At 37.3% G+C, this 21614-nt stretch overlaps 1 protein-coding gene and 1 non-coding gene across 2 annotated transcripts in view; one reads left to right on the top strand and one right to left on the bottom strand.

Annotated features, from left to right (window-relative positions):
• urb1 (URB1 ribosome biogenesis homolog) overlaps window positions 1-21614 on the top strand; it is a 96832-nt gene that overhangs the window by 27295 nt on the left and 47923 nt on the right. Inside the window, exons 25-26 of the mRNA XM_055894968.1 lie at window positions 269-327; window positions 563-750. Coding sequence (XP_055750943.1) covers window positions 269-327; window positions 563-750 — 247 coding nt within the window. The remainder of the gene's footprint in view (window positions 1-268; window positions 328-562; window positions 751-21614) is intronic.
• trnat-ugu (transfer RNA threonine (anticodon UGU)) lies at window positions 141-213 on the bottom strand. Its single transcript has one exon. It is a non-coding gene; the product is annotated as a tRNA-Thr (tRNA).

Genomic DNA, 21614 nt, shown 5'->3' with positions numbered 1-21614 from the left:
CAGAGGCCATGATCTGTTTTCAGTTGATATGTCAAATTAAATTATGTTGGTTCTGTTGTACATTTTACATTTTAGTCATTTTAGCAGATGCTCTAATCCAGAGCGACTTACAGCAGGGACTGCATACGTTTTTCGTACTGATCCCCTTGTGGGAATCGAACCCACAACCCTGGCGTTACAAGTGCCATGCTCAACCAACTGAGCCACACGGGATTACATTGGTAACTCAGAAGCAAACTTTTTTTTTATTTTTTTTACCCCCCCTCAGACTTTTCCAGAAGACATCACAGCAGCTGAATGGAACAGATTTGTCAAGGCTGGACTGAAGTAAGTGATTGTACTTATCCTTTATTCAGACACAACTATTCTGTTGAATATAAATGTATATCATGTCTGTCGGGGGGGGTCCGTTGGGGGAGGTGCGCCCGGGGGGGGGGGGTCTGTCGGGGGTCATGTGATTTATCTAACCTTTTATTTCTCCAGGTTAGTCTGAGATGTATTTTCCTCTTGACATATTCAACAGTAGATGTCTGTTGTTTATGGAGAATATTTTCCTTCCCAGGTGTCGCTACAGAGACCCTAACTTCCTGAGCACCCTAAACAGGATGTTGGATCTGATGTATGGAGGTGAAGGACCTAAAGACCTGGTGCCTCTACCTACCATTCACATGATGGCCTCCAGCCACTCCCTGTTCCTACCCATCATGCTGGGAGACGAGGAGGACCTTAGTGGGAACACACAGGTTAAAGGTACAGGACTCTAGTGGGAACAGACAGGTTAAAGGTACAGGACGGGACCTTGGTGGGAACACACAGGTTAAAGGTACAGGACTCTAGTGGGAACAGACAGGTTAAAGGTACAGGACTCTAGTGGGAACAGACAGGTTAAAGGTACAGAACAGGACTCTAGTGGGAACACACAGGTTAAAGGTACAGGACTCTAGTGGGAACAGACAGGTTAAAGGTACAGGACTCTAGTGGGAACAGACAGGGTAAAGGTACAGGACTCTAGTGGGAACAGACAGGTTAAAGGTACAGGACTCTAGTGGGAACACACAGGTTAAAGGTACAGGACTCTAGTGGGAACAGACAGGTTAAAGGTACAGGACTCTAGTGGGAACAGACAGGTTAAAGGTACAGGACTCAGGTGGGAACACACAGGTTAAAGGTACAGGACTCTAGTGGGAACAGACAGGTTAAAGGTACAGGACTCTAGTGGGAACACACAGGTTAAAGGTACAGGACTCTAGTGGGAACAGACAGGTTAAAGGTACAGAACAGGACTCTAGTGGGAACAGACAGGTTAAAGGTACAGGACTCTAGTGGGAACAGACAGGTTAAAGGTACAGGACTCTAGTGGGAACAGACAGGTTAAAGGTACAGGACTCTAGTGGGAACAGACAGGTTAAAGGTACAGGACTCTAGTGGGAACAGACAGGGTAAAGGTACAGGACTCTAGTGGGAACACACAGGTTAAAGGTCCAGGACTCTAGTGGGAACACACAGGTTAAAGGTCCAGAACAGGACTCTAGCGGGAACAGACAGGGTAAAGGTACAGGACTCTAGTGGGAACACACAGGTTAAAGGTCCAGGACTCTAGTGGGAACACACAGGTTAAAGGTCCAGAACAGGACTCTAGTGGGAACACACAGGTTAAAGGTACAGGACTCTAGTGGGAACAGACAGGTTAAAGGTACAGGACCTTAGTGGGAACAGACAGGTTAAAGGTACAGGACTCTAGTGGGAACAGACAGGTAAAAGGTACAGGACTCTAGTGGGAACAGACAGGTTAAAGGTACAGGACAGGACTCTAGTGGGAACAGACAGGTTAAAGGTACAGGACTCTAGTGGGAACAGACAGGTTAAAGGTACAGGACTCTAGTGGGAACAGACAGGTTAAAGGTACAGGACTCTAGTGGGAACACACAGGTTAAAGGTACAGAGTTGGGGGCCATTTTGTTGTTCTCTATATGTTTTTTTTCTAACAGCCCATCCAGATCACAAGATTGCTGCTTCCAGAACTCTTTACCTCGGTGGTGTTTACCCAGCACCAGTTATCTAAGAGGTGTTTTACTCCCAGCACCAGTTATCTAAGTGGTGTTTTACCCAGCACCAGTTATCTAAGTGGTGTTTTACCCAGCACCAGTTATCTAAGAGGTGTTTCACCCAGCACCAGTTATCTAAGAGGTGTTTTACCCAGCACCAGTTATCTAAGAGGTGTTTTACTCCCAGCACCAGTTATCTAAGAGGTGTTTTACCCAGCACCAGTTATCTAAGAGGTGTTTTACCCAGCACCAGTTATCTAAGAGGTGTTTTACCCAGCACCAGTTATCTAAGAGGTGTTTTACCCAGCACCAGTTATCTAAGAGGTGTTTTACCCAGCACCAGTTATCTAAGAGGTGTTTTACCCAGCACCAGTTATCTAAGAGGTGTTTACCCAGCACCAGTTATCTAAGAGGTGTTTTACCCAGCACCAGTTATCTAAGAGGTGTTTTACCCAGCACCAGTTATCTAAGAGGTGTTTTACCCAGCACCAGTTATCTAAGTGGTGTTTTACCCAGCACCAGTTATCTAAGAGGTGTTTTACCCAGCACCAGTTATCTAGAGGTGTTTACCCAGCACCAGTTATCTAGAGGTGTTTACCCAGCACCAGTTATCTAAGAGGTGTTTTACCCAGCACCAGTTATCTAAGAGGTGTTTTACCCAGCACCAGTTATCTAAGAGGTGTTTACCCAGCACCAGTTATCTAAGAGGTGTTTTACCCAGCACCAGTTATCTAAGAGGTGTTTACCCAGCACCAGTTATCTAAGAGGTGTTTTACCCAGCACCAGTTATCTAAGAGGTGTTTTACCCAGCACCAGTTATCTAGAGGTGTTTACCCAGCACCAGTTATCTAAGAGGTGTTTTACCCAGCACCAGTTATCTAAGAGGTGTTTTACCCAGCACCAGTTATCTAAGAGGTGTTTTACCCAGCACCAGTTATCTAAGAGGTGTTTTACCCAGCACCAGTTATCTAAGAGGTGTTTTACCCAGCACCAGTTATCTAAGAGGTGTTTTACCCAGCACCAGTTATCTAAGTGGTGTTTTACCCAGCACCAGTTATCTAAGAGGTGTTTACCCAGCACCAGTTATCTAGAGGTGTTTTACCCAGCACCAGTTATCTAGAGGTGTTTTACCCAGCACCAGTTATCTAAGAGGTGTTTTACCCAGCACCAGTTATCTAAGAGGTGTTTTACCCAGCACCAGTTATCTAAGAGGTGTTTTACCCAGCACCAGTTATCTAGAGGTGTTTACCCAGCACCAGTTATCTAAGAGGTGTTTTACCCAGCACCAGTTATCTAAGAGGTGTTTTACCCAGCACCAGTTATCTAGAGGTGTTTTTACCCAGCACCAGTTATCTAAGAGGTGTTTTACCCAGCACCAGTTATCTAGAGGTGTTTACCCAGCACCAGTTATCTAGAGGTGTTTACCCAGCACCAGTTATCTAAGAGGTGTTTTACCCAGCACCAGTTATCTAAGAGGTGTTTTACCCAGCACCAGTTATCTAGAGGTGTTTACCCAGCACCAGTTATCTAGAGGTGTTTACCCAGCACCAGTTATCTAAGAGGTGTTTTACCCAGCACCAGTTATCTAAGAGGTGTTTTACCCAGCACCAGTTATCTAAGAGGTGTTTTACCCAGCACCAGTTATCTAGAGGTGTTTACCCAGCACCAGTTATCTAAGAGGTGTTTTACCCAGCACCAGTTATCTAAGAGGTGTTTTACCCAGCACCAGTTATCTAGAGGTGTTTACCCAGCACCAGTTATCTAGAGGTGTTTACCCAGCACCAGTTATCTAAGAGGTGTTTTACCCAGCACCAGTTATCTAAGAGGTGTTTTACCCAGCACCAGTTATCTAAGAGGTGTTTTACCCAGCACCAGTTATCTAAGAGGTGTTTTACCCAGCACCAGTTATCTAAGTGGGATGTGCATACCCCCATGTAATGTAACGCACTAAACACTATGTAACGCACTAAGCACTATGTAACGCACTAAGCACTATGTAACGCACTAAACACTATGTAACGCACTAAACACTATGTAACGCACTAAACACTATGTAACGCACTAAACACTATGTAACGCACTAAACACTATGTAACGCACTAAACACTATGTAACGCACTAAACACTATGTAACGCACTAAACACTATGTAACGCACTAAACACTATGTAACGCACTAAACACTATGTAACACACTAAACACTATGTAACGCACTAAACACTATGTAACGCACTAAACACTATGTAACGCACTAAACACTATGTAACACTGTATGTAACGCAATAAACACTATGTAACGCACTAAACACTATGTAACACACTGTGTAACGCACTAAACACTATGTAACACACTAAACACTATGTAACGCACTAAACACTATGTAACGCACTAAACACTATGTAACGCACTAAACACTATGTAACGCACTAAACACTATGTAACGCACTAAACACTATGTAACGCACTAAACACTATGTAACACTGTATGTAACGCACTAAACACTATGTAACACTGTATGTAACGCACTAAACACACTAAACACTATGTAACACACTAAACACTATGTAACGCACTAAACACTATGTAACGCACTAAACACTGTGTAACACACTAAACACTATGTAACACACTAAACACTATGTAACGCACTAAACACTATGTAACGCACTAAACACTATGTAACGCACTAAGCACTATGTAACACTGTATGTAACGCACTAAACACTATGTAACGCACTAAACACTATGTAACGCACTAAACACTATGTAACACACTAAACACTATGTAACGCACTAAACACTATGTAACGCACTAAACACTATGTAACGCACTAAACACTATGTAACACTGTATGTAACGCACTAAACACTATGTAACACTGTATGTAACGCACTAAACACACTAAACACTATGTAACACACTAAACACTATGTAACGCACTAAACACTATGTAACGCACTAAACACTGTGTAACACACTAAACACTATGTAACGCACTAAACACTATGTAACACACTAAACACTATGTAACACACTAAACACTATGTAACGCACTAAGCACTATGTAACACACTAAACACTATGTAACACACTAAACACTGTGTAACGCACTAAACACTATGTAACGCACTAAACACTATGTAACACACTATGTAACACACTAAACACTATGTAACGCACTAAACACTATGTAACACACTATGTAACACACTAAACACTATGTAACACACTATGTAACACACTAAACACTATGTAACACACTAAACACTATGTAACACACTATGTAACACACTAAACACTATGTAACACACTAAACACTATGTAACGCACTGTGTAACGCACTAAACACACTAAACACTATGTAACACACTAAACACTATGTAACACACTAAACACTATGTAACACACTAAACACTATGTAACACACTAAACACTATGTAACGCACTAAACACTATGTAACACACTAAACACTATGTAACACACTAAACACTATGTAACGCACTAAACACTATGTAACACACTAAACACTATGTAACGCACTAAACACTATGTAACACTGTATGTAACGCACTAAACACTATGTAACACTGTATGTAACGCACTAAACACACTAAACACTATGTAACACACTAAACACTATGTAACGCACTAAACACTATGTAACACACTAAACACTATGTAACACACTAAACACTATGTAACGCACTAAGCACTATGTAACACACTAAACACTATGTAACACACTAAACACTGTGTAACGCACTAAACACTATGTAACGCACTAAACACTATGTAACACACTATGTAACACACTAAACACTATGTAACGCACTAAACACTATGTAACACACTATGTAACACACTAAACACTATGTAACACACTATGTAACACACTAAACACTATGTAACACACTAAACACTATGTAACACACTGTAACACACTAAACACTATGTAACACACTAAACACTATGTAACGCACTGTGTAACGCACTAAACACACTAAACACTATGTAACACACTAAACACTATGTAACACACTAAACACTATGTAACACACTGTGTAACGCACTAAACACTATGTAACGCACTAAACACTATGTAACGCACTAAACACTATGTAACACACTAAACACTATGTAACGCACTAAACACTATGTAACGCACTAAACACTATGTAACGCACTAAACACTATGTAACACACTAAACACTGTGTAACGCACTAAACACTATGTAACACACTAAACACTATGTAACACACTAAACACTATGTAACGCACTAAACACTATGTAACACACTAAACACTATGTAACACACTAAACACTATGTAACGCACTAAACACTATGTAACGCACTAAACACTATGTAACACACTAAACACTATGTAACACACTAAACACTATGTAACACACTAAACACTATGTAACACACTAAACACTATGTAACGCACTAAACACTATGTAACACACTAAACACAATGTAACACACTGTGTAACGCACTAAACACTATGTAACACACTAAACACTATGTAACACACTAAACACTATGTAACACACTAAACACTATGTAACGCACTAAACACTATAACGCACTAAACACTATGTAACACACTAAACACTATGTAACACACTAAACACTATGTAACGCACTAAACACTATGTAACGCACTAAACACTATGTAACACACTAAACACAATGTAACACACTGTGTAACGCACTAAACACTATGTAACACACTAAACACTATGTAACACACTAAACACTATGTAACACACTAAACACTATGTAACGCACTAAACACTATGTAACACACTAAACACTATGTAACACACTAAACACTATGTAACACACTAAACACTATGTAACGCACTAAACACTATGTAACGCACTAAACACTATGTAACGCACTAAACACTATGTAACGCACTAAACACTATGTAACGCACTAAACACTATGTAACACACTAAACACTATGTAACACACTAAACACTATGTAACGCACTAAACACTGTGTAACGCACTAAACACTATGTAACACACTAAACACTATGTAACACACTAAACACACTAAACACTATGTAACGCACTAAACACTATGTAACACACTAAACACTATGTAACGCACTAAACACTATAACGCACTAAACACTATGTAACGCACTAAACACTATGTAACACACTAAACACTATGTAACGCACTAAACACTATGTAACACACTAAACACTATGTAACGCACTAAACACTATGTAACACACTGTGTAACACACTAAACACTATGTAACGCACTAAACACTATGTAACACACTATGTAACGCACTAAACACTATGTAACGCACTAAACACTATGTAACACACTATGTAACGCACTAAACACACTAAACACTATGTAACGCACTAAACACTATGTAACGCACTAAACACAATGTAACACACTGTGTAACGCACTAAACACTATGTAACACACTAAACACTATGTAACGCACTAAACACTATGTAACGCACTAAACACTATGTAACGCACTAAACACTATGTAACGCACTAAACACTATGTAACACACTAAACACTATGTAACGCACTAAACACTATGTAACGCACTAAACACTATGTAACGCACTAAACACTATGTAACACACTAAACACTATGTAACGCACTAAACACTATGTAACACACTAAACACTATGTAACACACTAAACACTATGTAACACACTATGTAACGCACTAAACACTATGTAACACAGTAAACACTATGTAACACACTAAACACTATGTAACACACTAAACACACTAAACACTATGTAACGCACTAAACACTATGTAACGCACTAAACACACTAAACACTATGTAACACACTAAACACTATGTAACACACTGAACACTATGTAACACACTAAACACTATGTAACACACTAAACACTATGTAACACACTAAACACTATGTAACACACTGTGTAACACACTAAACACTATGTAACACTGTATGTAACGCACTAAACACTATGTAACGCACTAAACACTATGTAACACACTAAACACTATGTAACGCACTAAACACTGTGTAACGCACTAAACACTATGTAACGCACTAAACACTATGTAACGCACTAAACACTATGTAACGCACTAAACACTATGTAACGCACTAAACACTATGTAACGCACTAAACACTATGTAACACACTAAACACTATGTAACACACTGTGTAACACTGTATGTAACGCACTAAACACTATGTAACACACTAAACACTATGTAACACACTGTGTAACGCACTAAACACTATGTAACGCACTAAACACTATGTAACACACTAAACACAATGTAACACACTAAACACTATGTAACGCACTAAACACTATGTAACACACTAAACACTATGTAACGCACTAAACACTATGTAACACACTAAACACTATGTAACACACTGTGTAACACTATGTAACGCACTAAACACTATGTAACACACTAAACACTATGTAACACACTGTGTAACGCACTAAACACTATGTAACGCACTAAACACTATGTAACGCACTAAACACTATGTAACGCACTAAACACTATGTAACGCACTAAACACTATGTAACACACTAAACACTATGTAACGCACTAAACACTATGTAACGCACTAAACACTATGTAACGCACTAAACACTATGTAACGCACTAAACACTATGTAACGCACTAAACACTATGTAACGCACTAAACACTATGTAACGCACTAAACACTATGTAACACACTGTATGTAACGCACTAAACGCTATGTAACACTGTATGTAACGCACTAAACACTATGTAACACTGTATGTAACACACTAAACACTATGTAACGCACTAAACACTATGTAACACTGTATGTAACGCACTAAACACTATGTAACACACTAAACACTATGTAACGCACTAAACACTATGTAACGCACTAAACACTATGTAACACACTAAACACTATGTAACGCACTAAACACTATGTAACACTGTATGTAACGCACTAAACACTATGTAACGCACTAAACACTATGTAACACACTAAACACTATGTAACACTGTATGTAACGCACTAAACACTATGTAACACACTAAACACTGTGTAACGCACTAAACACTATGTAACACACTAAACACTATGTAACACACTAAACACACTAAGCACTATGTAACGCACTAAACACTATGTAACACACTAAACACTATGTAACACACTAAACACTATGTAACGCACTAAACACTATGTAACGCACTAAACACTATGTAACGCACTAAACACTATGTAACACACTGTGTAACGCACTAAACACTGTAACGCACTAAACACTGTGTAACGCACTAAACACTGTGTAACGCACTAAACACTATGTAACGCACTAAACACTATGTAACGCACTAAACACTATGTAACGCACTAAACACTATGTAACACACTAAACACTATGTAACGCACTAAACACTATGTAACACACTAAACACTATGTAACGCACTAAACACTATGTAACGCACTAAACACTATGTAACACACTAAACACTATGTAACGCACTAAACACTATGTAACACTGTATGTAATGCACTAAACACTATGTAACGCACTAAACACTATGTAACACACTATATGTAACGCACTAAACACTATGTAACACTGTGTAACGCACTAAACACTGTAACGCACTAAACACTATGTAACGCACTAAACACTATGTAACACTGTATGTAACGCACTAAACACTGTGTAACGCACTAAACACTATGTAACGCACTAAACACTATGTAACGCACTAAACACTATGTAACGCACTAAACACTATGTAACGCACTAAACACTATGTAACGCACTAAACACTATGTAACGCACTAAACACTATGTAACGCACTAAACACTATGTAACGCACTAAACACTATGTAATGCACTAAACACTATGTAACGCACTAAACACTATGTAACGCACTAAACACTATGTAACGCACTAAACACTATGTAACGCACTAAACACTATGTAATGCACTAAACACTATGTAACACACTGTATGTAACGCACTAAACGCTATGTAACGCACTAAACACTATGTAACGCACTAAACACTATGTAACGCACTAAACACTATGTAACGCACTAAACACTATGTAACGCACTAAACACTATGTAATGCACTAAACACTATGTAATGCACTAAACACTATGTAACACACTAAACACTATGTAACGCACTAAACACTATGTAACGCACTAAACACTATGTAACGCACTAAACACTATGTAACGCACTAAACACTATGTAACGCACTAAACACTATGTAACGCACTAAACACTATGTAACGCACTAAGCACTATGTAACACTGTATGTAACGCACTAAACACTATGTAACGCACTAAACACTATGTAACGCACTAAACACTATGTAACGCACTAAACACTATGTAACACTGTATGTAACGCACTAAACACTATGTAACACTGTATGTAACGCACTAAACACACTAAACACTATGTAACACACTAAACACTATGTAACGCACTAAACACTATGTAACGCACTAAACACTGTGTAACACACTAAACACTATGTAACGCACTAAACACTATGTAACACACTAAACACTATGTAACACACTAAACACTATGTAACGCACTAAGCACTATGTAACACACTAAACACTGTGTAACACACTAAACACTGTGTAACGCACTAAACACTATGTAACGCACTAAACACTATGTAACACACTATGTAACACACTAAACACTGTGTAACACACTAAACACTGTGTAACGCACTAAACACTATGTAACACACTAAACACTATGTAACACACTAAACACTATGTAACGCACTAAGCACTATGTAACACACTAAACACTGTATGTAACGCACTAAACACTATGTAACACACTAAACACTATGTAACGCACTAAACACTATGTAACGCACTAAACACTATGTAACACACTAAACACTATGTAACGCACTAAACACTATGTAACACTGTATGTAACGCACTAAACACTATGTAACGCACTAAACACTATGTAACACACTAAACACTATGTAACACTGTATGTAACGCACTAAACACTATGTAACACACTAAACACTGTGTAACGCACTAAACACTATGTAACACACTAAACACTATGTAACACACTAAACACACTAAGCACTATGTAACGCACTAAACACTATGTAACACACTAAACACTATGTAACACACTAAACACTATGTAACGCACTAAACACTATGTAACGCACTAAACACTATGTAACGCACTAAACACTATGTAACACACTGTGTAACGCACTAAACACTGTAACGCACTAAACACTGTGTAACGCACTAAACACTGTGTAACGCACTAAACACTATGTAACGCACTAAACACTATGTAACGCACTAAACACTATGTAACGCACTAAACACTGTGTAACACACTAAACACTATGTAACGCACTAAACACTATGTAACACACTAAACACTATGTAACGCACTAAACACTATAACGCACTAAACACTATGTAACACACTAAACACTATGTAACGCACTAAACACTATGTAACACTGTATGTAATGCACTAAACACTATGTAACGCACTAAACACTATGTAACACACTATATGTAACGCACTAAACACTATGTAACACTGTGTAACGCACTAAACACTATGTAACGCACTAAACACTGTAACGCACTAAACACTATGTAACGCACTAAACACTATGTAACACTGTATGTAACGCACTAAACACTGTGTAACGCACTAAACACTATGTAACGCACTAAACACTATGTAACGCACTAAACACTATGTAACGCACTAAACACTATGTAACGCACTAAACACTATGTAACGCACTAAACACTATGTAACGCACTAAACACTATGTAACGCACTAAACACTATGTAATGCACTAAACACTATGTAACGCACTAAACACTATGTAACGCACTAAACACTATGTAACGCACTAAACACTATGTAACGCACTAAACACTATGTAATGCACTAAACACTATGTAACACACTGTATGTAACGCACTAAACGCTATGTAACGCACTAAACACTATGTAACGCACTAAACACTATGTAACGCACTAAACACTATGTAACGCACTAAACACTATGTAACGCACTAAACACTATGTAATGCACTAAACACTATGTAATGCACTAAACACTATGTAACACACTAAACACTATGTAACGCACTAAACACTATGTAACGCACTAAACACTATGTAATGCACTAAACACTATGTAACGCACTAAACACTATGTAACGCACTAAACACTATGTAACGCACTAAACACTATGTAACGCACTAAACACTATGTAACGCACTAAACACTATGTAACGCACTAAACACTATGTAACGCACTAAGCACTATGTAACACTGTATGTAACGCACTAAACACTATGTAACGCACTAAACACTATGTAACGCACTAAACACTATGTAACGCACTAAACACTATGTAACGCACTAAACACTATGTAACACTGTATGTAACGCACTAAACACTATGTAACACTGTATGTAACGCACTAAACACACTAAACACTATGTAACACACTAAACACTATGTAACGCACTAAACACTATGTAACGCACTAAACACTGTGTAACACACTAAACACTATGTAACGCACTAAACACTATGTAACACACTAAACACTATGTAACACACTAAACACTATGTAACGCACTAAGCACTATGTAACACACTAAACACTGTGTAACACACTAAACACTGTGTAACGCACTAAACACTATGTAACGCACTAAACACTATGTAACACACTATGTAACACACTAAACACTATGTAACGCACTAAACACTATGTAACACACTAAACACTATGTAACACACTATGTAACACACTAAACACTATGTAACACACTAAACACTATGTAACACACTATGTAACACACTAAACACTATGTAACACACTAAACACTATGTAACGCACTGTGTAACGCACTAAACACACTAAACACTATGTAACACACTAAACACTATGTAACACACTAAACACTATGTAACACACTAAACACTATGTAACACACTAAACACTATGTAACGCACTAAACACTATGTAACACACTAAACACTATGTAACGCACTAAACACTATGTAACGCACTAAACACTATGTAACACACTAAACACTATGTAACGCACTAAACACTATGTAACACTGTATGTAACGCACTAAACACTATGTAACACTGTATGTAACGCACTAAACACACTAAACACTATGTAACACACTAAACACTATGTAACGCACTAAACACTATGTAACACACTAAACACTATGTAACACACTAAACACTATGTAACGCACTAAGCACTATGTAACACACTAAACACTATGTAACACACTAAACACTGTGTAACGCACTAAACACTATGTAACGCACTAAACACTATGTAACACACTATGTAACACACTAAACACTATGTAACGCACTAAACACTATGTAACACACTATGTAACACACTAAACACTATGTAACACACTATGTAACACACTAAACACTATGTAACACACTAAACACTATGTAACACACTATGTAACACACTAAACACTATGTAACACACTAAACACTATGTAACGCACTGTGTAACGCACTAAACACACTAAACACTATGTAACACACTAAACACTATGTAACACACTAAACACTATGTAACACACTGTGTAACGCACTAAACACTATGTAACGCACTAAACACTATGTAACGCACTAAACACTATGTAACACACTAAACACTATGTAACGCACTAAACACTATGTAACGCACTAAACACTATGTAACGCACTAAACACTATGTAACACACTAAACACTGTGTAACGCACTAAACACTATGTAACACACTAAACACTATGTAACACACTAAACACTATGTAACACACTAAACACTATGTAACGCACTAAACACTATGTAACACACTAAACACTATGTAACACACTAAACACTATGTAACGCACTAAACACTATGTAACGCACTAAACACTATGTAACACACTAAACACTATGTAACACACTAAACACTATGTAACACACTAAACACTATGTAACACACTAAACACTATGTAACACACTAAACACTATGTAACGCACTAAACACTATGTAACACACTAAACACAATGTAACACACTGTGTAACGCACTAAACACTATGTAACGCACTAAACACTATGTAACACACTAAACACTATGTAACACACTAAACACTATGTAACACACTAAACACTATGTAACGCACTAAACACTATAACGCACTAAACACTATGTAACACACTAAACACTATGTAACACACTAAACACTATGTAACGCACTAAACACTATGTAACGCACTAAACACTATGTAACACACTAAACACAATGTAACACACTGTGTAACGCACTAAACACTATGTAACACACTAAACACTATGTAACACACTAAACACTATGTAACACACTAAACACTATGTAACACACTAAACACTATGTAACGCACTAAACACTATGTAACACACTAAACACTATGTAACACACTAAACACTATGTAACACACTAAACACTATGTAACACACTAAACACTATGTAACGCACTAAACACTATGTAACGCACTAAACACTATGTAACGCACTAAACACTATGTAACGCACTAAACACTATAACGCACTAAACACTATGTAACGCACTAAACACTATGTAACACACTAAACACTATGTAACACACTAAACACTATGTAACGCACTAAACACTGTGTAACGCACTAAACACTATGTAACACACTAAACACTATGTAACACACTAAACACACTAAACACTATGTAACGCACTAAACACTATGTAACGCACTAAACACTATGTAACGCACTAAACACTATAACGCACTAAACACTATGTAACGCACTAAACACTATGTAACACACTAAACACTATGTAACGCACTAAACACTATGTAACACACTAAACACTATGTAACGCACTAAACACTATAACGCACTAAACACTATGTAACACACTAAACACTATGTAACGCACTAAACACTATGTAACACACTGTGTAACACACTAAACACTATGTAACGCACTAAACACTATGTAACACACTATGTAACGCACTAAACACTATGTAACGCACTAAACACTATGTAACACACTATGTAACGCACTAAACACACTAAACACTATGTAACGCACTAAACACTATGTAACGCACTAAACACAATGTAACACACTGTGTAACGCACTAAACACTATGTAACACACTAAACACTATGTAACACACTAAACACTATGTAACGCACTAAACACTATGTAACGCACTAAACACTATGTAACGCACTAAACACTATGTAACGCACTAAACACTATGTAACACACTAAACACTATGTAACGCACTAAACACTATGTAACGCACTAAACACTATGTAACGCACTAAACACTATGTAACACACTAAACACTATGTAACGCACTAAACACTATGTAACACACTAAACACTATGTAACACACTAAACACTATGTAACACACTATGTAACGCACTAAACACTATGTAACACACTAAACACTATGTAACACACTAAACACTATGTAACACACTAAACACACTAAACACTATGTAACGCACTAAACACTATGTAACGCACTAAACACACTAAACACTATGTAACACACTAAACACTATGTAACACACTAAACACTATGTAACACACTAAACACTATGTAACACACTAAACACTATGTAACACACTAAACACTATGTAACACACTGTGTAACACACTAAACACTATGTAACACTGTATGTAACGCACTAAACACTATGTAACGCACTAAACACTATGTAACACACTAAACACTATGTAACGCACTAAACACTTTGTAACGCACTAAACACTATGTAACGCACTAAACACTATGTAACGCACTAAACACTATGTAACGCACTAAACACTATGTAACGCACTAAACACTATGTAACACACTAAACACTATGTAACACACTGTGTAACACTGTATGTAACGCACTAAACACTATGTAACACACTAAACACTATGTAACACACTGTGTAACGCACTAAACACTATGTAACGCACTAAACACTATGTAACACACTAAACACTATGTAACACACTAAACACTATGTAACACACTAAACACTATGTAACACACTAAACACTATGTAACACTGTATGTAACGCACTAAACACTATGTAACGCACTAAACACTATGTAACACTGTATGTAACACACTAAACACTATGTAACGCACTAAACACTATGTAACGCACTAAACACTATGTAACACTGTATGTAACGCACTAAACACTATGTAACACTGTATGTAACACACTAAACACACTAAACACTATGTAACACACTAAACACTGTAACGCACTAAACACTATGTAACGCACTAAACACTATGTAACGCACTAAACACTATGTAACGCACTAAACACTATGTAACGCACTAAACACTATGTAACGCACTAAACACTATGTAACACACTAAACACTATGTAACGCACTAAACACTATGTAACGCACTAAACACTATGTAACGCACTAAACACTATGTAACGCACTAAACACTATGTAACGCACTAAACACTATGTAACACACTGTATGTAACGCACTAAACGCTATGTAACACTGTATGTAACGCACTAAACACTATGTAACACTGTATGTAACACACTAAACACTATGTAACGCACCAAACACTATGTAACACTGTATGTAACGCACTAAACACTATGTAACACACTAAACACTATGTAACGCACTAAACACTATGTAACGCACTAAACACTATGTAACACACTAAACACTATGTAACGCACTAAACACTATGTAACGCACTAAACACTATGTAACACTGTATGTAACGCACTAAACACTATGTAACGCACTAAACACTATGTAACACACTAAACACTATGTAACACTGTATGTAACGCACTAAACACTATGTAACACACTAAACACTGTGTAACGCACTAAACACTATGTAACACACTAAACACTATGTAACACACTAAACACACTAAGCACTATGTAACGCACTAAACACTATGTAACACACTAAACACTATGTAACACACTAAACACTATGTAACGCACTAAACACTATGTAACGCACTAAACACTATGTAACGCACTAAACACTATGTAACACACTGTGTAACGCACTAAACACTGTGTAACGCACTAAACACTGTGTAACGCACTAAACACTGTGTAACGCACTAAACACTATGTAACGCACTAAACACTATGTAACGCACTAAACACTATGTAACGCACTAAACACTATGTAACACACTAAACACTATGTAACGCACTAAACACTATGTAACACACTAAACACTATGTAACGCACTAAACACTATGTAACGCACTAAACACTATGTAACACACTAAACACTATGTAACGCACTAAACACTATGTAACACTGTATGTAATGCACTAAACACTATGTAACGCACTAAACACTATGTAACACACTATATGTAACGCACTAAACACTATGTAACACTGTGTAACGCACTAAACACTATGTAACGCACTAAACACTGTAACGCACTAAACACTATGTAACGCACTAAACACTATGTAACACTGTATGTAACGCACTAAACACTGTGTAACGCACTAAACACTATGTAACGCACTAAACACTATGTAACGCACTAAACACTATGTAACGCACTAAACACTATGTAACGCACTAAACACTATGTAACGCACTAAACACTATGTAACGCACTAAACACTATGTAACGCACTAAACACTATGTAATGCACTAAACACTATGTAATGCACTAAACACTATGTAACGCACTAAACACTATGTAACGCACTAAACACTATGTAACGCACTAAACACTATGTAATGCACTAAACACTATGTAACACACTGTATGTAACGCACTAAACGCTATGTAACGCACTAAACACTATGTAACGCACTAAACACTATGTAACGCACTAAACACTATGTAACGCACTAAACACTATGTAACGCACTAAACACTATGTAATGCACTAAACACTATGTAATGCACTAAACACTATGTAACACACTAAACACTATGTAACGCACTAAACACTATGTAATGCACTAAACACTATGTAACGCACTAAACACTATGTAACGCACTAAACACTATGTAACGCACTAAACACTATGTAACGCACTAAACACTATGTAACACACTATGTAACACTGTATGTAACGCACTAAACACTATGTAACGCACTAAACACTATGTAACACACTAAACACTATGTAACACACTAAACACTATGTAACGCACTAAACACTATGTAACACACTGTGTAACACACTAAACACTATGTAACGCACTAAACACTATGTAACACTGTGTAACGCACTAAACACTATGTAACACTGTATGTAACGCACTAAACACTATGTAACACTGTGTAACGCACTAAACACTATGTAACGCACTAAACACTATGTAACACACTGTGTAACGCACTAAACACTATGTAACACACTATGTAACACACTAAACACTATGTAACGCACTAAACACTATGTAACACACTAAACACTATGTAACACACTAAACACTATGTAACGCACTAAACACTGTGTAACGCACTAAACACTATGTAACACACTAAACACTATGTAACACACTAAACACTATGTAACGCACTAAACACTATGTAACGCACTAAACACTATGTAACACACTGTGTAACGCACTAAACACTGTGTAACGCACTAAACACTGTGTAACGCACTAAACACTGTGTAACGCACTAAACACTATGTAACGCACTAAACACTATGTAACGCACTAAACACTATGTAACGCACTAAACACTATGTAACACACTATGTAACACTGTATGTAACGCACTAAACACTATGTAACGCACTAAACACTATGTAACGCACTAAACACTATGTAACGCACTAAACACTATGTAACGCTGTATGTAACACACTAAACACTATGTAACGCACTAAACACTATGTAACGCACTAAACACTATGTAACGCACTAAACACTATGTAACGCACTAAACACTATGTAACGCACTAAACACTATGTAACGCACTAAACACTATGTAACGCACTAAACACACTAAACACTATGTAACGCACTAAACACTATGTAACGCACTAAACACTATGTAACGCACTAAACACTATGTAACGCACTAAACACTATGTAACGCACTAAACACTATGTAACGCACTAAACACACTAAACACTATGTAACACACTAAACACTATGTAACGCACTAAACACTATGTAACGCACTAAACACTATGTAATGCACTAAACACTATGTAACGCACTAAACACTATGTAACGCACTAAACACTATGTAACGCACTAAACACTATGTAACGCACTAAACACTATGTAACACACTAAACACTATGTAACGCACTAAACACTATGTAACGCACTAAACACTATGTAACGCACTAAACACTATGTAATGCACTAAACACTATGTAACGCACTAAACACTATGTAACGCACTAAACACTATGTAACGCACTAAACACTATGTAACACACTATGTAACACTGTATGTAACGCACTAAACACTATGTAACGCACTAAACACTATGTAACACACTAAACACTATGTAACACACTAAACACTATGTAACGCACTAAACACTATGTAACACACTGTGTAACACACTAAACACTATGTAACGCACTAAACACTATGTAACACACTGTGTAATGCACTAAACACTATGTAACACACTAAACACTATGTAACACACTGTGTAACGCACTAAACACTATGTAACACTGTATGTAACGCACTAAACACTATGTAACACTGTGTAACGCACTAAACACTATGTAACGCACTAAACACTATGTAACACACTGTGTAACGCACTAAACACTATGTAACACACTATGTAACACACTAAACACTATGTAACGCACTAAACACTATGTAACACACTAAACACTATGTAACACACTAAACACTATGTAACGCACTAAACACTGTGTAACGCACTAAACACTATGTAACACACTAAACACTATGTAACACACTAAACACTATGTAACACACTAAACACTATGTAACGCACTAAACACTATGTAACGCACTAAACACTATGTAACACACTGTGTAACACACTAAACACTATGTAACGCACTAAACACTATGTAACGCACTAAACACTATGTAACGCACTAAACACTATGTAACGCACTAAGCACTATGTAACGCACTAAACACTATGTAACGCACTAAACACTATGTAACGCACTAAACACTATGTAACACACTAAACACTATGTAACACACTGTGTAACGCACTAAACACTATGTAACACACTAAACACTATGTAACACACTAAACACTATGTAACGCACTAAGCACTATGTAACGCACTAAACACTATGTAACGCACTAAACACTATGTAACGCACTAAACACTATGTAACACACTGTGTAACGCACTAAACACTATGTAACGCACTAAACACTATGTAACGCACTAAACACTATGTAACGCACTAAACACTATGTAACGCACTAAATACTATGTAACGCACTAAACACTATGTAACGCACTAAACACTATGTAACGCACTAAACACTATGTAACGCACTAAACACTATGTAACGCACTAAACACTATGTAACGCACTAAACACTATGTAACGCACTAAACACTATGTAACGCACTAAACACTATGTAACGCACTAAACACTATGTAACGCACTAAACACTATGTAACGCACTAAACACTATGTAACGCACTAAACACTATGTAACGCACTAAACACTATGTAACGCACTAAACACTATGTAACGCACTAAACACTATGTAACGCACTAAACACTATGTAATGCACTAAACACTATGTAATGCACTAAACACTATGTAACGCACTAAACACTATGTAACGCACTAAACACTATGTAACGCACTAAACACTATGTAATGCACTAAACACTATGTAACACACTGTATGTAACGCACTAAACGCTATGTAACGCACTAAACACTATGTAACGCACTAAACACTATGTAACGCACTAAACACTATGTAACGCACTAAACACTATGTAACGCACTAAACACTATGTAATGCACTAAACACTATGTAATGCACTAAACACTATGTAACACACTAAACACTATGTAACGCACTAAACACTATGTAACGCACTAAACACTATGTAATGCACTAAACACTATGTAACGCACTAAACACTATGTAACGCACTAAACACTATGTAACGCACTAAACACTATGTAACACACTATGTAACACTGTATGTAACGCACTAAACACTATGTAACGCACTAAACACTATGTAACACACTAAACACTATGTAACACACTAAACACTATGTAACGCACTAAACACTATGTAACACACTGTGTAACACACTAAACACTATGTAACGCACTAAACACTATGTAACACTGTGTAACGCACTAAACACTATGTAACACTGTATGTAACGCACTAAACACTATGTAACACT

The sequence above is a fragment of the Salvelinus fontinalis genome, chromosome 33 (assembly GCF_029448725.1).
Source record: "Salvelinus fontinalis isolate EN_2023a chromosome 33, ASM2944872v1, whole genome shotgun sequence".
Lineage (NCBI taxonomy): Eukaryota > Metazoa > Chordata > Actinopteri > Salmoniformes > Salmonidae > Salvelinus > Salvelinus fontinalis.
The sequence above is the reverse complement of the archived record's forward strand: the minus strand, read 5'-3'. Positions and strand labels throughout refer to the sequence as shown.